The following is a 22,704-nucleotide window of genomic DNA, read 5'->3' on the forward strand; positions in this document are numbered from 1 at the left end:
AAGATCTCCTTTCAAATTTCTTTTGCCTGAGGACAACTGTCCCCAGTCTTCAGCTAAAGTGCCGAATGGATGATCTATCTTAGCCACGTCAAGTCCTCAGCATCACCGATGTCAGTCTTCAGCCAAATGGTTTCACTCCATGTGCTATCAAGAAATGGCTGGAGGCACACGATACTGCAAAGGTTGTGAGCTCAGACATCTCTGAAGCCTTGTGCTCCCCAACTGGCCACACACTGAGCCAAGCTGTTCCACTGCAGTTACAATACATCTACCTGACAATGTGCAAAATTGCCCACTTATGTCCTGTGCGAAAAAAAAAACAGGATAGCCTGGTCAATCACCAAACCATCCGTTTATTGGCATCAGTAAAGTGATGCAAAGTATCAAGAACAGCAACTGAATGGTGTCCACAAGGACTCGTCCCGATTTTTATAGATTCACCATAGAAAGCATCCTACCTGCATTTTACCAAGCTAGGGAGGGTTCACAAGAGATTTACCAGGATGTTGCCTGGTTTGGAAGGTTTGAGTTATAAGGAAAGGCTGGATAGGCTGGGATTTGTAGGAGGTTGAGAGGATGCCTTATGGAAGTTTATAAAATAATGAGGAGTGTAGATAGAGTTAATGATAGTTGTCTTTTCCCAAGGACGGGGACATTTTTAAGGTGAGAGGAGAGAGAGTTAAAAAAGACATAAGGCAAGCTTTTTATACAGACAGTGGTTTGCGTGTAGAATGAAGTGGTGGGTGTGGGTATAATTATAACCTTTCAAATACATTTGGATGGATAAATGAATAGGAAAGGTTTAGGGGGGATGTGGGCCAGGAGCAGGCAGGTGGGACTAGTTTCGTTTGGGATTATGGTCGGCACGGACTGTTTGGACCGAAGGGTCTGTTTCCGTGCTGTATGCCTGTACAACATCACAATGTGGTTTGGCAATTGCTCCTCCCAAGAAACTACGGAGAGTAGTGATCACAGCCCAGTCCATCAGGCAAACCAGCCTCCCATCCATTGTCTTTATCAACACTTCCTGCTGCCTCAGGAAAGTAACCAACATAATCAAAGACCCCTCCCATCCCAGTTACACTCTCTTCCACCCTCTTCCATTGTGCAGAACATATAAAAGTTTGAATACATGTATGGATAGATTCAGGAACAGCTTCTTACCTGCTAATATCAGACTCTTGAATGGACCTTTCAAATGTTAATTCTGACCTCTGTCTCTCTCTCTCTGTACCTTCTCTGCAGCTGTAACACTCCATTCTGCATTCTGTTCTGCTACCCTCATGAACCTTGCATGGTAAGATCTGCCTGCAGAGCTTGCAAAACAACACCTCTCACTGTATCTTGGTACATGCGACAACAAATTAATCAAGGAGCCCCCATAATCAACAGGAATTGGGGGCAAACACTCCATGGGCTGGGGTCATACCTGGCCCGTAGGAAGACAGCTATGGTTGTGGGAGGTCAGTCATCTTAGCTCCAGGACATCTCTGTAGGAGTCCCTCAGGGTAGTGTCCTAGGCCCAACTGTCTTCAGCTGCTTCGTCAATGACCAATGGTCACCAATGACTGCACAATGTTCAGCACCATTCGTGACTCCTCAGATACTGAAGCAGCAAGACTTGGTTAATATCCTGGTTTGGCCTAACAATGGCGAATAATATTCACATCAGGCATGTGCCTGAAAATGACTGTTTTCAAGAAAGATTTGAGCCATTGCCCCTTGACATTCCATGGTATTATCATCACAGAATCCCCCACTAACAGCATCCTGGGTTACTTTTTACCAGCAACTCAACTGAAATAGACATATAAATAATGTGCCTGTAAATGCAGGTTAGAGGCTAGGAGAGTTGCAGCGAGTAACTCATCTCCTGACTCCCCAAAGCCTGTCCACCATCTACAAGGACCAAGTCAGGAGTATGATGGAATACTCCCCACTTGCCTGGATAGGTCCAGCCCCAACAACACTCAAGAATCTTGACACCATCCAAGACAAAGCAGCCGCTTGACTGGCACTAGATAAGCATCCACTCCCTCCATCACTGACCTTCAGTAGCAGCAGTGTGTATTGTCTACAAGACAGACTGCAGAAATTCGCCAAGACTCCTTAGGCAACACCTTCAAAGATCACAGCCACCACCACCCAGAAGGACAAGGGCAGCAGTGAGATGGGAACTCCAGCACCTACAATTCCACCCCAAACCATTCAGCATCCTGACTTGGAAATATACTGTTATACTTGCAGTGTCATTGGGTCAAAATCCTGGAATTCCCTCCCTAACAGCATTTGAGTGTACCCAATGAGAAAATTGGCTGCAGCAGCTCAAGGCAACAGCTCACGATCACAAGGGTAATTAAGGATGGGCAGGAAATGCTAGGTCAGCCAGTAATGGCCACTTTGCATGAATTAATTTTTTTTAAAAAAGATGTATATACAAATACACAAACTTACAGCAGAAACAGACCACGTGAGCACTCTAGCCTACAACACCTTTCAAATGAGATTATGGCTGATTTGTTTATACTTTGAATTCCACATTTCCATTCACCCATGCTAATCTCCGATTCTTTCTCTAATCTCCGACTCCCCGACAACTCCACTGCCTTTTGAGGTACAGTTCCAAAGTGGCATATCTCTCCATGAGAACATTTCTGTCCTCAATGGGCAATCCCTAATTGGAAATCAGTGCCAAGGACTCACTCACAGGAAGATCCTTTCAATGTCAGTGATAATGGGAATTACAGATGCTGGAGAATCCAAGATAATAAAATGTGAGGCTGGATGAACACAGCAGGCCCAGCAGCATCTCAGGAGCACAAAAGCTGACGTTTCAGGCCTAGGCCCTTCATCAGAGAGGGGGATGGGGTGAGGGTTCTGGAATAAATAGGGAGAGAGGGGGAGGCGGACCGAAGATGAAGAGAAAAGAAGATAGGTGGAGAGGAGAGTATAGGTGGGGAGGAGAGTACAGGTGGGGAGGTAGGGAGGGGATAGGTCAGTTCAGGGAAGACGGACAGGTCAAGGAGGTGGGATGAGGTTAGTAGGTAGGAAATGGAGGTGCGGCTTGGGGTGGGAGGAAGGGATGGGTGAGAGGAAGAACAGGTTAGGGAGGCAGAGACAGGTTGGACTGGTTTTGGGATGCAGTGGGTGGAGGGGAAGAGCTGGGCTGGTTGTGTGGTGCAGTGCGGGGAGGGGACGAGCTGGGCTGGTTTTGGGATGCGGTGAGGGTAGGTGAGATTTTGAAGCTGGTGAAGTCCACATTGATACCTTTGGGCTGCAGGGCTCCCAAGCGGAATATGAGTTGCTGTTCCTGCAACCTTCGGGTGGCATCATTGTGGCACCGCAGGAGGCCCATGATGGACATGTCATCTAAAGAATGGGAGGGGCAGTGGAAATGGTTCACAACTGGGAGGTGCAGTTGTTTATTGCGAACCGAGCGGAGGTGTTCTGCAAAGCCGTCCCCAAGCCTCCGCTTGGTTTCCCCAATGTAGAGGAAGCCACACCGGGTACAATGCATGCAGTATACCACATTGGCAGATGTGCAGGTGAACCTCTGCTTAATATGGAAAGTCATCATGGGGCCTGGGATGGGGTGAGGGAGGAGGTGTGGAGGCAAGTGTAGCATTTCCTGCGGTTGCAGGGGAAGGTGCCGGGTGTGGTGCGGTTGGAGGGGAGTGTGGAGCGGACAAGGGAGTCATGGAGAGAGTGGTCTCTCCAGAAAGCAGACAAGGGTGGGGATGGAAAAATTCCTTTCAATGTCAACCTGCTCAAGATTATTCAGCATTTCATAAACTTCAATCAAATCACTATCACTCACTTTTCCAAACTGTGACCTTGCCTGCTCTATAACTCTGCCCTAAGAAGAGAACTGACTCTTCATCAAAGTTCAACAGAGGAGGAAGGCAATCTTATTGAGACATCAGCCACAGACAGGTGTCTGGTGCTAATGGTATGGCAAGAATGCGCACACAAGATGCGCAGTTGTATTTTGAGATAGGAACACATCCATGCTCTCCTTTTGAATGCTTCAACTGTTGCGTAAATGGCAGACAGGAGGAAGGGAAAAACATTCTGCCCGGGACTTGAGAGCCATGAGAAGAGGAACATCTCTATTCCAAGAGTGCAGCAGAATCTTAAAAGGATAAAGGCAGCCAATTGTCAGGTGCAAATCTGCACCCATAACAACATTATAGAAGTTATTATTTTAAACCAAACTCACATTGCGTGCATTTTGAATCGTGTCTCTGCTGTAACTTCTCTCAGGAATATTGACCAATTACACCTAAGATCTAGAGGTGAAATAACACAAGATGATATTCAATGTGCGTTTCAATGGTTGATAGCTGTTCTACAATCACCTTCAGTGCTGCAACGTCATTCATTCTACTACAGGTTCAGGTTATGGACCCCACCAATAAATCTGTTATCCACTACACTTTACTGGAAATCATTTCTAGAATTCAAAAGGTAACACTCTGCAAGTATCTCTCTTTTCAAAGCAAGATCCATAGGATTTTTTACCATGTCAACCAGGACCTAGATCCATCAGGTTTCTAACCCTCTAGAGTGAGAAAGTAGCTTTCCAAATACTGGAATACCAGGCAAACAAAAAAGCTTGCAAATATCTCAATATCCATGCGGTTTTGCTGCTGACAGGCAGTATTTCAGCCACTTCTTTCTCATCTTCAATCCTGGAATATTTTGCCTATTCACAGGAACAACATTACATATGGGTAATATCAATGCAAATATAATCCAGAGCTCCAAACAGGTGCAGCTGAAGCTCTGGTGAAGTGATTTAGACTCGACACGTTAGTTTGCTCTGTCTTAATGGATGTTGCCTGGCATGTTGTGATCTGCAGCATTTGCTGTTTTCAGTACAGATTCCAGCTGCTGTAGTGACATTACTCCATCTCTGTAATAGGCAGAATACAAGCTAGGCTCAACCAATCCACGCTTGCAAAACTCAAAATATGATTCTGTGGTTGGACAGCACTTGCTAAACAATCCCAACACCTGCATGAACAACTAATCTCAGAAAATATTGCTGCTTGCTAGAAGCAACATACATTCAAAACACAGGAATTCGCTGCAAACAAAGGCAATATGCACAGGCCTTATGCCTTTTACAAATTGGAGAGCCTTGATTTCCTTCTCACTTTCTCTGTGCAACACCTCAGTCAGTCAGTTGATTTGCCAATCAACATCCTGTGCGGTCTGATATAAATTGTTGCGATTGCTTTTAAACTTTTGCGTTTTGCTTCTGAAGTGCTTTGGCAACATCTCTTGCATTTCAGAAATATTTTATGATTTAATTTCTAGATTTCACCTACCCTTTGAAATAACATACCATCTGTACAAATCTTGCACTTGGGTGACAAAATTAGATCCAGTATGTCTATTATTTTGGCATCTCTGAAATGAGATTATTTCTGGTGTGTGGTATGTTAATACATCAGTCATATCTTTCATCTTGCAATGCATTTAGAACAAAACTTAAAAAGAAGGAACTTTTCTTACATATAAATGACTAAAAGGCAGACTATACAGTGACTGTGTCCATAAATATTAATTTTCCTTTGTTAGAAAACTAGATTCTTGTGCTGCTGGCTGGTTCTGCTGTTTTGTATGTTTCAGCAATGCAAGTTGGCTATAGCGCAACTGACGAATGGGGGAACGCTATTTCTAAAACGCAAACTTGTGTTGGCTATGACACCATTCCATTGGTGTGTGGAGTATGTGTCAACATCACATGATCATTTCACAGGCTTTGTCCTGAGCATGCGCAGTGTTGGCACTGAACGAGTCCCCGCTCAGGCGTGATCATGTGATCGTATCTCAGATTTTGTCATGGAAGGCTTTCTATGAGAGGCGCAGTAGTCTGTGACTTTTTGGGGGTTTTTTTGCAAATTCTGCCACATTACCCACAAAAATGCAAGGACAAAATGATGAGAATATTAGCAAGTAGCACCTTGGTGATAAAATTGCAGGTGGTGAACATAAAAGAAAGGCTATAATACTGGAAGAGAAGCATTACACAGAAGCTGTGTAATGAGAGAACATATGATATAGTTCATGTAACAGGAATAAAGGGGTCTACCTTACACACCATTAGCCAATGCAGAGAAGATTAAAGCAAGCTGTATTGCTGGAACAGGCCTGACTGCTGGAAAGTCTATGAGGTCAAAGAAGAGGAACTTGAGGAGATGGAGCGGCTTCTAAGTCTGTGGATAGACGATCAAATGAGAAAGCGATCTGTGACCAACTTTCTCACCATAAAAGAGAAAGCCTTATCAATTTACGAAGATCTAATGAAAAAGGCGAAAATCCTGCCGACATGTCTGCCTTTACTGCTAGCAATGACTGGTTTGCTGGTTTTACGAACCCCGCTAAGCTTTTCATTACATAAAGTTATGTGGCAACGCTGTCAGTGCAGATGAGGAGAATTTCCTCCCAACGTAAAAGAAAATTGACGAACAAGGCTACAACTTAGATCAAATTTTCAATTTGGATGAGATAGGTTTATACTGGAAGCGGATGCCATCAAAAACCTACATTTCTATTAATGAAGTACACGCACCAGGCTTTAAGGTGGCAAAGGATCAAATGACTGTGCTGCAGGCCGCCAATACCAGTGGGGACTTAAAGCTTAAGCCTGTGTGGAATAACACTGCCACCCCGCGAGCTTTGAAAGGCGACCTTAAGTCTACTCTAGGTGTCTAGGTCAAACAAAAGAGGTTGGATGACGGGGCAATTTTTTTCTGACCTTATTGTTGATATCTTGGAAGATGTTATCAGAAAGTATTGCAGGAAAAAAAAATGGATTTCAAGATTCTCCTCATCCTGGATAACGCATCAAGTCATTCGCCATTGGTGAGCTTTCTGAAAACATCAATGTGCTATGTCTACCCCCAAACACAGCCTCTCTCCTTCAACCCATGGACCAGGGTGCAATAGCAGCTTTTAAAGCTTATTATTTAAGGTGCACATTTAAGAGGCTGATTGCAGCCACTGAGGGGGATAAGGACAGTGTTCTTCAAGTTTGGAAGAAGTTTAACTTCAACAATGCAGTTGACATTATCGTGGAGGCCTGGGGTGATATCAGAATGGATTGACTGCATCCAGTCTGACAGAAGCTTCTCCCAGATTTTTTTTTCAAGATTTTAAAGGCTTTGATCCATCGTAGCTCCCAAGAATCAAAGAACATTGCGCTGATCTTGCAAAGTAAGTTGGATTTGAAGTGGAGAGTGAGGATGTTGAACAGCTGCTTGAGTTCCACTGTGAAGACCTCCCTACAGCTGATCTACCATAACTTGTCACTGAGGAGGAAGTGGAAGTGAGAGATGAAGGAGATGAAGTCCAGGATGCAGCACCACAAGAACTTTCCCATTTCTGTTTTGTCTTCTATCCTGAGGGCAATTGAGAAGCAGTTGCAGCCCTTAGAGGACAACGAATACAATGCAGGACACAGCAAAGTGGGAGTTTGTGGAATACGATCTTGATTGGCAGCCTATGAACAACTTCTTCATGAAAGAAAAAGGGCAAAGAAGCAAAAACTTGATGTTTTTAAGCCAACCCCCAAGAAACACTAAGACAATGAACCACAGCCATCCACTTCTGGATTAGAGATAGTAGGAACTGCCAATGCTGGAGTCTGAGATAAGAAGGTGTAGAGCTGGATGAACACAGCAGACAAAGCAGCATGTTAGGAACAGAAAAGCTGACGTTTCGAGCCTAGACCCTTCTTCCTGGATTAATTATTTTTGGCCCCAAACTTGTAACCACAACTGCACCTGAAGGCGATGATTGATGATGAAGAACCTCAGCTTCTGCATTAACAACATTTGCCTCAAACCATCCTCCCATCATCTTGATTATTTTTACAAGATAAGGTGTTAAAATTTACTTTTATTTCATTATTGGATGTGAATTAAACTTTTATTCAAGCCATGCTATCCTTTGTGTTAGGTTTTTGAGTGATTTTGTCTGGTGATCTACTCCTAGCCCCACTTTTTCCATAGACCCCATCATATCTAGAGTGCGATTTTCTATACTGCAATGTTGTGCAGGAACTTGGCCATTGCGTTACGGATGAACTGACTGTGATGAAAATTCTCAGAAATAGTAAAACAAAGCCAAAACTGTCCATTAGATAAGCCATTCTGTAAATTCCAATGAGTTACTTTTCCAATGCAAGTTCAAAAATCTATTTTCCAATTAGATTGTTTTGAGGTTCTTCCTCAATGTGGAAAGACTGCAATCCCTACTCAATTGTTTCTTACATGGGTCTAGATAATAGATAAATTACTGGCACTATATAACCTTGACAAGGCAGCTCCCCGTTCAAACAGACTGGTTGATTACCAACATACTGCAACTGCAGTCAGTGCTAATCAGGAAGGAGGGAATACCTGATGGAAAAATAAACAAACTGTATAACTTGTTTCTAAACAAACGTTTTAAGCCCTACAGCTGGACTGCTAAGTCACAGTCAGATGTGAACTGATGTACGGTGGCTGGGGAATCTTAAGGCTAAGGAGCCTGTCATTTACAACAGAGATGAAGAAAAATTTCTTCAGTCAAAATGGTCACAAATTTGTGGAACTCTCTCTTTCTCTTGAATGTGCCACAGACAGAAATGGAATTAGTTATGGATGAGAGATTGCGGGAGGTGATGGCCTCGTTGTATATCATTAGACTGTTACTCCAGAGACCCAGATAACGCTCTGGGGTCCTGGGTTCAAATCCTGCCGTGGCAGATGGTGGAAGTTGAATTCAACAAATATATGGAATTAAGAATTTAATGATGACTGTGAAGCCATTGTAGATTGTCGGGAAAAAACCCATCTGGTTCACTAATGTCCTTTAGGGAAGGGAATCTGCCATCCTTACCAGGTCTAGCCTACATGTGACTCCAAACCCACAGCAATGTGGCTGACTCTTTACAGCCCTCTGGGCAATTAGGGATGGGCAATAAATGCTACCTGGCCAGTGATGCCCTCATCCTGCAAACAAAAAGAAAATAAAATAGATTTTTGGTCTCTTGTGGAATCAAGGGTCAGGGGAAATTGCAAGTGATGGCGATAATCTGTCACTACCGTACTGAAGCAGCCAGGAGGGGCCAAATGGTCTGCTCATGCTCCAATACTTTATGCTCTAATGTAATAAGCAGGCCACTTCAATCACTTTTTGACAAATTTAAGAAAGATGAATTTAAGAGTGTTCTACCAACCAACAAGATAATGCAGGAGGATTAAGGCTTAAAACAAAGATTGGGCTAAAAGGAATTTTTTGTTTAATGTAGTATTTAATGGTGCCATCAATAGAATGTAACAGTGGAAAACAAAATCAAATGAATTAAGTTTATTAAAAACAAAAATAATGCAAAATTCCTCCAGTAAACAAAACTCATACAAACATCAAAGGCAAATGTCTCCACAAAGCAGAACAAAACATTATCGCCTTGGTCCTCCTCGGCCTCTCCCACGTCCTCTTCCCCTGCCTCGACCTCTCCCTCGGCCCCGGCCAGCAACTATTGGTTAAATCAGGGAGATAAAAGGTTAATAAACCAGAATCTAATAAAATCATGTTGCAATGATATTCTGCAACAGTAAGAAAGCATCACAGAAAAGTTGATACTCAACTAGTTCCTTGACAAATGCACAAGATTGTGCGAATTGCACAGAATCCCTACAATGCCCATCATTTAGCCCATCAAGTCGATACTGAACAGCATCCCATCCAGACCCAACTCCCCACCCTCTCCCTGTAATTCTGCATATCCCATGGCCAATCCACCTAACCTGCACAATTTAGGACTGTGGGAGTAAACTGGAGTACCCAGAGGAAACCCATGCAGACACAGGGGAAATGTGAAAACTCCACACATAGTCGCCGAAAGCTGGAATTGAACCCAGGAACCTGGTGCTATGAGGCAGCAGAGCTAACCACTGAGACACTGTGCTATCCTATTTCTCAAATATTGTGGGACTTTCTCACCATTTGTGAAATCAAGTGCCAGATGTGACTGCCCAATTTTAAATAAAAGCCAAAAGAACTGCTGAAGCTGTAACTGTAACTCAGATACAAAAACAGGAATTGCTGGAAAAGCTCAGCAGATCTGACAGCATCTGTGGAGGGAAATCGGAGTTAATTCAGTTCTGAGGAAGGGTCACTGGACTTGAAACGTTAACTCTTGATTTCTCTTCACAGATGCTGCCAGACCTGCTGAGCTTTTCCAACTTCTGTTTTTGCCCCTGATTTTACATGTGGATTAGATACAATCTAAAGCTTCAAATGCTTTAGACCCAGCCTTAAGGAACCATTCCTCAGTGCTCCTGCACTATTTGCATCTTTCCTGCTAGGTACTACTTACTGAACAGGCTCGAGGGACTACTCCTGCTCCTAGTTCCCATCTTATGTTCTCAATACTCTGGCAGGGTGAGATAAAGTTAACTGCACAGACTCTTAAAAATAAGATGCACAACAGCTGGTTAGTTTGGGTCAGATTATAATCCAGATGCTGACAAATAAGTGTACCTCACAATCTGTGGACTGTGAAATTCTCAACACACTGCCACTGAGAAGGAAAAAGGCTCTAAGGACCAACAGCCGACTGTGAATTAGTGGCCAGACCGGGCAAGCAAGGGACTGAAGACAATAACCAGTGAGCTGGATGCTACTCATACAAAATTATCTGGACCCCAAAATAAGACATTGTTTGGAAGATAATTTAATAATTAGATTAGAACATCCCAGCGGCTCACTCAGAAAATGCCATACCTGCTTCTCTCTTTTTTGATTTGACTTTGGGCTCAACGTCAACGAGCAACGTGTCCAACGGTAAGCTGTCTGGGAGAACAAAGTAGCGAATGTTGTTTCCTCGGATACTCAGTGTCTCAAGTTGTACAGGTTCTCTGTTCTTTAATGTCATCTTCACAGCTTTCAGGTGAGTATTCATACTGACATCCACGCCTAAAGGAGAAATCAAACAATGAAATGCCTTGCATCAAGCTGTTAGTCACATTGCTTCTTAAAAAAAACTATTATTTTATGGGATGTGGGAGCCGCTGGCATTAATTGCCCATCACCAAGTGCCCTTAGGAAGGTACACAAAGATAACCAGATTACAGGAGGAACAGAACTGCTCTACAGAGCACAGAGGAGTTGATAAGAAATGTTGGCCGAGCTTGACAGTTGCAGCTATGATGCAAGATCGGATAGTCTTGAGCTGTTTTCCAGAACAGAGGAAGCTGAGCAGCAAATTAATCAAGGTGAATAAAAATAGAGAGGCTTGGGTAAAGTGGGCAGGAAAGGCTAGTTTCCCATCACGCAGAGATCAATTTTAAAATCTTAAAGTGACTCGGAGGATTAGAAGGGACACGAGGAAAAACCGTTTCATCCAGATGATGGTGGGTATCTGGAGTTCACTGCCCACTTTGGTGGTTCAGGCAGAAACCGTCAACTCAGTTAAAAGGAACTGGATCTGCACCTGAGGCACTGTAACCTGCAAGGCTATGGGCCACGTTCTGGAAAATGGGGTTACAATGCATGTCTGTTTTTTCAACAGGTACCATTAAAAAGCAACCTACTTAGTCCCACAGCTATTTTCCTGCAAATTTTTCTCTTTCAAAATAATTATCCAATTCCTTTAAAAGCTACAATTGAATATGTTTCCACTGTCTTATCAGACATGCATTCCAGCCCCCCAACTCAAAACCTGTTTCTTTAAAATCATTTGCAGGGTGTGCAAATGCAGCATTTTATGAATAACGCCACCACAGGTGTTTCAGATTGATCCCTAATATGTCAGGTTAAAAGTTTATTTGCCAAACCTTGACACTACTTTAAACCAACTATGAAGAAACAAGTTTTGTGTTCCCATTTACCTGTGATAGTGCCGTGTACCTGGGTTCCATTTTTCAACTCAATGGTCACAGTCTCATGGCTCAATTTCATCAGAAATCTGTGCAAAGATATTCCCATTAAAACATTAGAAAATCATGAATAATACATTAATAATAGTACAAGATAGTGCATACAGAATGGTACATCACAGAAGGAGGACTCTTCAGTCTATTAGGTTTGCATCAGTTCTTTCCAATGGCAATCCTGTTCATCCTCATCTCCTCTCTATTTCTGTTTTGAAAGACAGTGATTCTGTAACAACTAGCTGATCAAACCACTTTTCAATTTAAAAAAAAAATTCATTCACCGGATTTGGACTTTGCTAACTAGGCCAGCATTTTTACTGCCTACAGAGCAGTTAAGAGCCAACCACATTACTCTAGGTCTGGAGTCACATGCAGACCAGACTAGGTAAGAATGCCAGTTTCCTTCCCTAAAGTTTTCCTGACAATCAACAACGGTAATCATAAGACTCTTAACTCTGATTTTTGCTGAATTCAAATTCCTGGGAATCTGGATTAATAGTCTAGTGATAAATCCACTGGCCATCACCTAACCATTTGTTACATTTAAAAAAAATTTGTGTATTGCCACTGGTTTTTTTGCAAAACTTGCTGAATCTTATCCTCTGGTTATCAACTCCTCAGTCACTGGAAACAATTCCTCTTTATTTTTCGCCATGTTATTCCCCATCTTAAAAACTTGCACTGAATTTCTTCATAGCTCCAAGGCTAGTTTCAATTGTCCCCACCTCAGAGGTGCCCCCTAACATATCTGAGCAATCACATTAATTTGCGAAAGCATGGCATTCCAACCGGAACTCCATCAACAAACACATTGATTTGGAGCCAATTTATCATCCCCTGAGAAAGAGAACAGGAAATGACATCACCAACACAGGAAATGACATCACCAACCCAAGGAAACCTAATCAGATAAATAGAAAGTGGGACATAACACCAGCGCTTCGTCGGAGGCTCACTGATGATGTTACCTAGAATGGTGACGAAACGTCTGAAAACTAACCTTCCAGCTCAGCGAGCAAACTCACATCCAAAGTGGAATTATTTTATGAAGACACATTGAGAAGACTGGGTTTTATTTTCTTTTAAAGTTTTAAAGAATGAGAGGTAATTTCATTGAACACAGTTTTTACAATGCAGGATAGGGTGGATATAGAGAAGATCGTACCTGTGACAGGCCACTTACAGTGGAGATAAGAAGATTCACTGAGAGGCAATGAATCTTTGGAATTCTCCGCCTAAGAGGACTGTGGAAGTTCAATCATTAAGCAGATCAAACACAGAAATCAACTGGCTTCTGGAGATTAATGATATTAAGGAATTGCAGATATAGTACAGGAAAATGACAGAGGAGATGATCAGACGTTATCTGGAATGGTGGGACAGGCTTAATGGGCTAAATGATCTAATCCAGTACTGATTAAACCTCTTTTGGACTCTTTGAAAAGTGTGCATGCCCTTCCTAAAGTATGAAGCCCAGAGTTAGAGAAACACACGCTGAACAAGATTATTCTGGCCTAGCAGAACATGGGCAATGTCTTATGTACAAATGGCATTTGCCTGTTCATAAGATTTTAAAGAAACACAGCTGGATACTTGTTAAAGTCTCAAGTTCTCAAAATCCAGTTGGAGCAATCAAAAACTAATCACATACTTTTATTCAAATAATGCTGACGTGGGTTTTTTAAAAAATACAGTATCCTTTTGTGCCTTACTTCATGTTGATCTGTGCATAAATCCCCACCTAAATGCAGTTGACATTTAGAAGGACGCATAAGTTATACAGCTGCATAATAGTTCATTTGGACGGGATATAATTCAATGATTTAGACTGTGGAAAAAGCCCAGAAAAAAAGCAACCTCAAAAATACTCAACAGGACTGGGAGTCGAAAGGGGATTTGAACCAGATTGGCTAAATAATCAACTTGTCAGCAAAATTAAAGCCCAAGAGATGAACGGATTATGTGCATATAAAACTGGCTACAGAGCAGAAAACAGGGAGTAATGGTAAACAGTTGCTTTTCAGGTCCGGAGAGAACACTGACGTTTCCTCAAAGCCAATCAACATCAGCAGCAGTGCTCCTTTTCATATATATTAATGAGCTGGGTAGTCGGGATAATTTCATAGTTTGCAGGGAACACATAATTCAAAAACGTAGTCAACACTGACTAATTACAGAGTTCAGATCAACTTAGGAAGCAAAAAGATGAAATTTAATGTAGAAAAGTGAAGTGTTACATTATCAGATGAAGAATGAGAAATAGCAATATAAGGTAAATGGTATAGGAGTGCAGGGTTTGACAAACTTGGGGAATTACTTGTGCAGATCTTCAAAAATAGCAGGCTGAAAAGGCTGCTCAGAAAGCAAACGGGATCCTTGTTTTTGCAGAGGCAGGGTGCTAAATCAAGCAAGTTATGATAAACATACAAAACACTGGCTGGGCTGAGCCAGGCCGAATTATTATGATTTCCACAGCATGACATATTTTAGGAAACTGCCAAGACAATGGAAAATGGTCGGAGAAAATTTACCAGAAAGGGGCGCACAGTTATGCGAGAGTAACAAGACAGGGATGGTTTGCCTGGAGTGTTGAGGAAGGCTATGAGAAGATTCAATAAAGCACAAGTATAGTTTTAAAAGGGAAAAACTGCTTCTAGTGGCCAAAGATGATAAAGTGTGGAGCTGGATGAACATAGCAGGCCAAGCAGCATCTTAGCAGCACAAAAACTGACGTTCAACAGAAAAGGGGGATGGAGAGAGGGTTCTGAAATAAATAGGGAGAGAGAGGGAGGAGGATCGAAAATGGATAGAGAAGAAGATAGGTGGAGAGGAGACAGACAAGTTAAAGGGTCGGGGATGCAGCCTGAGAGTGTAGGTGGGGAGGTAGGGAGGGGATAGGTCAGTTCAGGGAGGGCGGACAGGTCAAGGGGGTGGGATGAGGTTAGAAGGTAGGAAATGGAGGTGCAGCTTGAGGTAGGAGGAGGGGATAGGTGAGAGGAAGAACAGGTCGGTAAGACTCAAGATACAGATCGGAGATAATTGGCAAAATGAGGAAAAATATTAACGAGTGCAATGCGCTGCAATTTGGAATCTAGTTGAACTGATGGGGCAGTTCAAAGGAAGTGGGATAAATACAAGAAACGCGGGAATTTGCAGAGTTATGGAGAAGAGGAGACTAACTGGATAGCTCTTAAAGGGTTGGCACAGAAACAATGAGCCAAATGGATCCCAGTGCTACATGCTCTGTATGCAAAGTTGAGTATTATGGGATACTGAGAACTGGTGGTCAAGTTTCAGGAATACCACTCACAATTGTTCTTCAATTATCATCCATAAACGCTGAAATTTGAGGGTAAGCAGCCCCGATTTTGCAAGCAAGCTGCCTCCTTTAGGCAAACCTTATCAGCAATTGGGCCTCAGAACAATGTGCCACAACCAATTCACATCAATTAAGTTTGGGCTCAAACCCTTGGACTTACCTTCCCTAGCAAGCAGCAGGAAAGATACCCAAACATATTAAACTGCTTCTAAAAACATTTATTAACAAAAGGAATGAGGGCCTTTTAGCCATGGTTTAACTATGTTAGGTGCAAGACTCTGGCTAACATCTACATCCTATCAAATAGTGGAAAAGCTTGAGATCTCTTAAGGCAAATTCTCATAGATCCTTCAGAGTAGATTAAAGCCATGCATTTCCACAACATAACTGATTGATAAATGTTTTGATATTACATGCATCAAGGGTATGGTGAGAAACCAGGATGTGCCCGAGTTCAAGGATCAGCCATGATCATACTGAACAGCAAAGCAGGCTTGAAAAGCATCGCCCTACTCTTAGCTTCCACATGTTCCATTCCAGATCTCCAAATAATAACTCAAAGGTTCTTCTTCTCAACTTATCTCATGGGAAATTTTAAACTATGCACACTCCAAACGCTATCTCTTGCTAATTTGTGCTTGTATGCATTGTCAGAGATGATTTACCTTAAAAATGGTGAACCTCTTCATTGCTTCACAATTCAGATTTTTAACCTAAACGGAATTCTAGATAGACTAAATGCTACCACTTCCCCAGAAGCTACCATGACAGTCAATCTCCTTCCTAGGATTCCATTGTCTCTTCACTACCGTATTCTCTTCCCAGCTCCCAAGTGGCACTTCCTTCTTCAATAGCTACTTAATTTACAGGCCACCGTGTCTCTCTGACCTTTGTCCTGCGATTCACAAGACCTAACCTCTCTCCAAACTTAGAGATTTTACCTCTGATACGTTATTGATGTGAAGAAATGACTGAGCTATTTTCTTCATAATTCACAGCTATTTTAAGTAAATGCAAGCTGGAAAAAGGTGCCTTTAGTACAGTTTCAATCAATTCTTCTTCACTCTTTCTATATTGAGCTTGGTAATACTTTTAACAACTATTAATTCAAGGGGTGTGGAAATGACGGGTTTGGCCAATATTTATTGACTAGAGGGCAGTTAAGCCCACATGCCGTTACACTGACGGAATCATGTCTAGGTCAGAGCACGTAAAAACAAAAGCAGATTCCTTTCTCTAAAAGGTATCAGCGAACCAGATGGGTGTTAATGGCAATCAACACAGTGACCATGAGACCAGCCTATTATTCCTTACTGCTTATCAATTTCAAAATGTACCATTTACAACGATGGTATTCGAACCCACATCCTCAGAACGTCAGCTTGAGGTTCTGGATTACTAGTCCAGTGATATTTCCATTATTCCACCACCCCGTCCAATGAATTTAAAGATCCTTGCCGTCTCTTGCGTCATTATGGCAATTCAACTTTCCTTGTATCGGATGATTAAAATGCAAGAAATTAAAATTCAAATTCTACCACTTGTATGCAAAATAGAATTCAACAGATCTGCTAATTTGTGGACTTGCACATTACTTGGGTGGTGGGTCGGGGGGGTGAATATTCTTTATTCCTCCATGTCAATGTCAACCAGTTAAAGATCTAAATTTATGTAGGTTCTTTGTTTCTGCTGCTGGTGCACATCAGCACATTAACCCCCATATCAGCGCAGATCACAAAATTCATTACTTACAACGTATGGATAAAGAGAGAAGGAACACCACATCACAATAACATCAAGACTGAAGATTTAGAATCTGAGAACCAAAACTACATCAACCCAGTACAATACACTGCAGTTCCTTGTTCCGTACTAGAGAAACAACCTGAGGAATGAGAGGCAGGTTTTAGTAAAGCCTTTGAAAAGGTTCCATACTGTAGACTAATTAGTAAAGTTTGATCACATGGGATTCAGGGTGAACTTGTCAAACGGATGCAAGGTTGGCTTAACTGCATAGGCAGAGTATGATGGTGGAAGGTTGTTTCTTGGACTGGAGGCCTGTGACCAGTGCTTCACAAGGATTGGTCCTGGGTCCATTTTTGTCTGTCATTTATATGAATGATTTAGATGAGAATGTAGAAAACATGGTTAGTAAGTTTGTGGATGACACCAAGATTGGTGGTATAGTGGACAGGGAAGGAGGTTATCTAAGGTTACAAAGATGATCAGTTGGGTCAACGGGCTGAAGAGTGGCAGATGGAGTTTAATTTGGAAAAACATGAGGCACTGCAGTCTGATAAAAGAAACAAATGCAAAGACTTATATAATTCAAAGTAGGACCTTGGACAGTGTTGTAGAACAGAAACACCTAGGGATTCAGGTACATAATTCTTTGAAGTTTGCATCACAAATAGATACAGTGGTTAAGAAGGCATCTAACAAGCTTGTCTTCATTGCTCAAGTCTTTGAGAATGAATTTGTGATGTTACACTGAGATTGCAGAGGACATTGGTGAGGTCGCTTCTGGAATACTGTGAACAGTTCTGGTTTCCCTGTTATGAGAAGGATATTATTAACCTGGAGAAACTTCAGAAGAGATTTACCAGGATATTGCTAGAAATGGAGAGCTTGAATTATAAGGAGAGGTTGATAGGCTAGGATATTTTCCACCGGAAAATAAGAGATTAAGAGGTGACCTTACAGAGGTTCATAAAATAATGAAGGGTATAACTAACGTGAATGACATGTGTCTTTTCGCTGGGTGAGAGATTTCAAGGCTAGGGGCACATTTTTAAGGCGATGGGAGAGTGATTTAAAAAAGACAGTGGGAGTGATGGATGTGAGTACAGAAGCAACATTTAAAAGACATTTAGATAAGCACATGAATAAGAAATGTTTGGAGGGATATGGGCCAAGCACAGGCAGGCGGGACTAGTTTAGTTTGGGATTCTGGTCAGAATAGACAGGTTGGGCCGAAGGGTCTGTTTCTGTAATGTATAACTCTAAGACAGGGGTCCGGGACAGAATCAGCATTGGCAGACTTCACAATCCTTTCAAAATCACAATTCATCCAGGAGTTGTAGCCAACCAGACACAGACAGTGAAGAATGTGTGATGGGCAGTGCTTGCTGACCATCCATTTGGCACCACTGAAGTTAGGGAGGCAGCGTTGTCACGGTGACTACTGTATGCTCGGAAGTCGAAACAGGCATCTCTGGCTGACCACTCGCCCTGTCACGGGCATCGTCAGGAAGGGCAGGTGCAAGACTGGGCGCATGTGTGGAGGAAAAGGCCAACAGTCTCACTGAGCTAACAAAGTGTGGGGCTGGATGAACACAGCAGGCCAAGCAGCATCTTAGGAGCACAAATGCTCTCGTCTGCACCTATCTTCTCCTCTATCCATCTTCAGTCTGCCTCCCCTTCTCTCCCTATTTATTCCAGAACCCTCTCCCCACCACCCTCTCTGATGAAGGGTCTAGGCCCGAAACATCAGCTTTTGTGCTCCTAAGATGCTGCTTGGCCTGCTGTGTTCATCCAGCCCCACACTTTGTTATCTCAGATTCTCCAGCATCTGCAGTTCCCATTATCTCTGTCCTCACTGAGCAACTGTCCAACTGTGGGTGAGTGAGACCACAGACAATTCTGGCTAACCACGAGTGTTGTCTGAGAGGAAAGAGGGTAGAATGGTTATTGTGTGGGAGACACTGAACCCTTTGGATGTACAGCAATGGGAATGGGGAAGGGAAGTGGGGGGGTGGGGAAGTGATGCACTCTCAAATCAAACAGTGGGACTTTGTCAAATCAGAGAGATTAGTTTAAGAATGAAAGCGCTGTCCATTTTTAAATGCTTTTTAAACTGGATTACAGACAAAGGGAGAGCTGAGTGAGTCTGATCCATGATCAAGGTGCTCAATCAGAACAGCAGCAGCTCCTTCCACACTGTAAATCCTAGGAGAGGGCAGAGACTGTAGCCTCACCCACCACCTCTCCAGGATCCTAGGCCTCGAAGCCCCGGGCTGGCCCCGTGCCTGCGGCCAGATCTCCCGCAGCCTCACCCCGGCCGGTGCAGCCTGACTAGGCCCCAGGCCTGAGCTGGGCCGCGACTTCTCCATCATCTCCTTCGCACCGAGTCTCTCCCATTCCGTTCCCCTCCCCATACCCTCCGTTTCGGTAGGTATAGGCCCAGGTCCACCCATCCCCGGCCTCCGATGCCTCCTCTTACCGGACCAACTTCATGATGGAGGCAGATTGTTCCCGGGGCCGCGGAATGGAGGCGCCACAACCGGCCCTGCAATAAGCATGCGCGGAAGGCCGGCAGCCGGCTCCTACTACTGAGCGTGCGCAGTGCGCCGGCAGCCGTTTCCTCTAATTGGGCGCCGAGTCGGCCGTTTCCAATTGAGCATGCGCGGAATGCTGGACGATGTGACGGTGCATGCGCAGAAAGCCAGATAATGAAGAACGGCGTTTGCAGGTGCTCCCTACTGCCCCCTTTAATAAAATATGGAAATAACTCCCCGCCCAGAAAAATCAGACCAGACTTTACAGCACAGAGTCTCCCTCCTTCACTCGCTGGAATTCAGAAGAATGGGGGCATTTCATAGAAACACAAAATCCTGCTGGTACTGGACAGGCTAGATGCAGGATGATTATTCCTGACGTTGGGGAGGAGTTCAGAATCAGGGTTCACAGTCTAAGAGTAAGGGGTAAGCCAGTCAGGAATGAGATGAGGAAGAATTTCTTCACTCAAAGTTGTGAACGTGTGTAATTCTCTCCCACAGGAAGCTGTCGGGGTCAGTTCATTAGATATATTCACGAGGGAGGTGGACGTGGCCCTTGCAGTTAAAGGGATCAAGGGGTATGGAGAGAAAGCCAGAGTGGGATACTGAGATGGCGTGGTCATATTGAATAGCAGTGCAGGCTCAAAGGGGCAAATAGAAAACAATCAATCACAGGAGTAGAGGAGATAATGGGAACTGCAGATGCTGGAGAATCCAAGATAATAAAGTGCAAAGCTGGATGAACACAGCAGGCAGAGATGCTGCTTAGCCTGCTGTGTTCATCCAGCTTCACACTTTATAATCACAGGAGTAGGCTATGTTTCTATAAGCAGTGTAAAGTATTTTTATTTTAAATAGCTTCCATTCTTTGAAAACAAAATCAAGAGTAGTCATTTTCAGCCTTTCTTTACTTTTGACATCTTTGGATAAGAAGCTTTGGTCCTGAGCATCATAGACCTTCCACTGAATGTGAACTTGTCATTTCCAATGCCCTTTTGCAACAGTGCAGTTTTCAAATATTCCCTTTCAAACAATTTTCTCAATTCCAATATAGTCAAAACAGCACCAGATTGAGGTCTACAAAATCATAAGGTATTGATTCGGTGGACAGCAAGAAGCTTTTTTCCCCCCCAAAGTGGGGGACTCAATTACTAGGGGTCATGAGTTCAAAGTGAGAGGAGGAAAGTTTAAGGGAGATATGCGTGGAAAGTTCTTTACACAGAGGGTGGTGGGTGCCTGGAACACGTTGCCAGCGGAGGTGGTAGACACAGACATGATAAGTGTCTTTTAAGATGTATCTGGATAGGTAGATGGAGGGGCAGAGAGCAAAGGGATACAGAGCCTTAGAAAACAGATGACAGGTTTAGACAGAGGATCGCAATCGGCGCAGGCTGGGAGGGCCGAATGTGCTGTAATTTCCTTTCTTCTTTGTACTTGCACCGAGTCATGTTTGCTGATACATGCTTTACATTTGGCCTGCAAGATGGGCAACAAAAAAAAGAGATCAACAAGGTTTCCTTGGCTAGCACTTTCCAAGACTTTGGCAGACCAGAGCTCGTCCACCAAGTCTGTTTTATTCTTTTCATGCTTTCTTTTCCCTCTTTCTATTTATCTCCCACCCCGGAGAGCTGGCGAGTTGTCACAGTGTTCGCTCGAGCGCCACCAGCATCAGGGTGAACCCAGCACAGACTTGTGTTTTTTTTTGCTCTCTTTCCCCGCTTTAGAAAGTCTGTAATGCTGAACTTTAACTTTATTTCTTTTTTATTCTAACTTGTATCTCGGCACTTTTGCATCTAAGATGAAAATGGCGACTTTGTACACTTTTCACTGTAATGTATCCCTCTAGTAGAGTTCATTTGACAATAGAACTTGATTCCCAATTCCAAGTGGGCCAACAAGATGTGCTGCAAAAAAAAAGCCAAAGATCCCCAGAGACCACCTTCCAAACTCTCATCCAATAGAAAGACAAGGGCAAAAACAAAAAGTTGCTGGAAAAGCTCAGCAGGTCTGGCAGCATCTGTGAAGGAGCAAACAGAGTTAACGTTTCGGATCCATTGACCCTTCGCTCTGTTTTCTCCTTCACAGATGCTGCCAGACCTGCTGAGTTTTTTCAAAATCTTTGTTTTTGTTCCTGATTTACAGCATCCGCAGTTCTTTTGGTTTTTAGAAGGACAAGGGCAACTGATACATGGGAACAACTTCACCTGCAACTTCAATTCCAAGCCACACAGTTTCAAGCCAAAACATTCTCTATCAACTCAAAGACTTTCTTTCAGAAGTTTCCTATGTAATGACAAAACTTATTACATTTTACTCTCATTTCTCTTTGTGACATGAGTGTAGTATACAAGTGGGGGACTTGACCGGGCAGATACGGATGAACATTCCCTCTTGTGGGAGAATCTAGAACTGGGGTCATAGGTTAAAAATAAGGGGTTTCCCCATTTAAAACAGAAATTGAGATTTTCTTTCCCACAAGGGATTGTGAAGCTTTGGAATTTTCTTCCTGTACAGGCAGTGAAAGCAGTGTGCCACCATGTTGGTATGGACTCGATGGGTCAAATGGGCTGCTTCCACACTGTAGTGATTCAGTGAAAAAACTGGTGTAACAATAGTGTGGGTTCTTAATCTGAAATGTTCCCTGGGAAGCTATGTAGATACACCTAACCTTTTAGGAGGCTATGCTCTGTTTCATTCACAGTACATGGGATAAGACATCACATTCTGCCTAATGTTGGACAGTAATTTAAAATGCAGCCCATCAAAAGTACTTCACCACAGCAGCTAGCACAGTGCTGATCAGGAAAACTGAGAAGTGCAGCTCATTACAGAAGTTATACTCTGCTTCAAGTGAGAGCAATTCATACAGGAATTTAAACCACATAGTTGTAGAGTCAACAGCGGAATGCAGGTGGCAGATCCCCCAGGTTGCAGCAACTCATTAGTAACACAAAATGAAGTATTTCAGATTTCCAGCACCTGCTGGAAGAACTGAAAGATAAGTGAGAAAAACAGAAATATGAGCTATTTTTCTCTCTCCACAGATGTTGCTGAACTTCTCCATAAATTATTTTTTACAATATAGTAATGTTGTTTCAGTTCAATGAATTAGGACTTCTGACTGAGGCTCTTCGACTCAAAATGCTAAATCTATTGCTGTCCTGTCAGATGCTGC

The 22,704-nt window shown here is 43.0% G+C and overlaps 1 protein-coding gene across 1 annotated transcript; it reads right to left on the reverse strand.

Annotated features, from left to right (window-relative positions):
* Positions 1-9,348: 9,348 nt before the first annotated feature.
* On the reverse strand, positions 9,349-19,609 carry snrpd1 (small nuclear ribonucleoprotein D1 polypeptide). The gene is made up of 4 exons (XM_048548800.1): positions 19,475-19,609; positions 11,889-11,965; positions 10,783-10,974; positions 9,349-9,532 (listed from the first exon to the last, which is right to left on the reverse strand). The coding sequence occupies exons 1-4, from the start codon at positions 19,486-19,488 to the stop codon at positions 9,456-9,458; spliced, it is 360 nt and encodes a 119-aa protein (XP_048404757.1). The 5' UTR covers positions 19,489-19,609; the 3' UTR covers positions 9,349-9,455.
* Positions 19,610-22,704: the final 3,095 nt, after the last annotated feature.

This window comes from Stegostoma tigrinum, chromosome 2 (genome assembly GCF_030684315.1).
Source record: "Stegostoma tigrinum isolate sSteTig4 chromosome 2, sSteTig4.hap1, whole genome shotgun sequence".
Taxonomy (NCBI): Eukaryota; Metazoa; Chordata; class Chondrichthyes; order Orectolobiformes; family Stegostomatidae; genus Stegostoma; species Stegostoma tigrinum.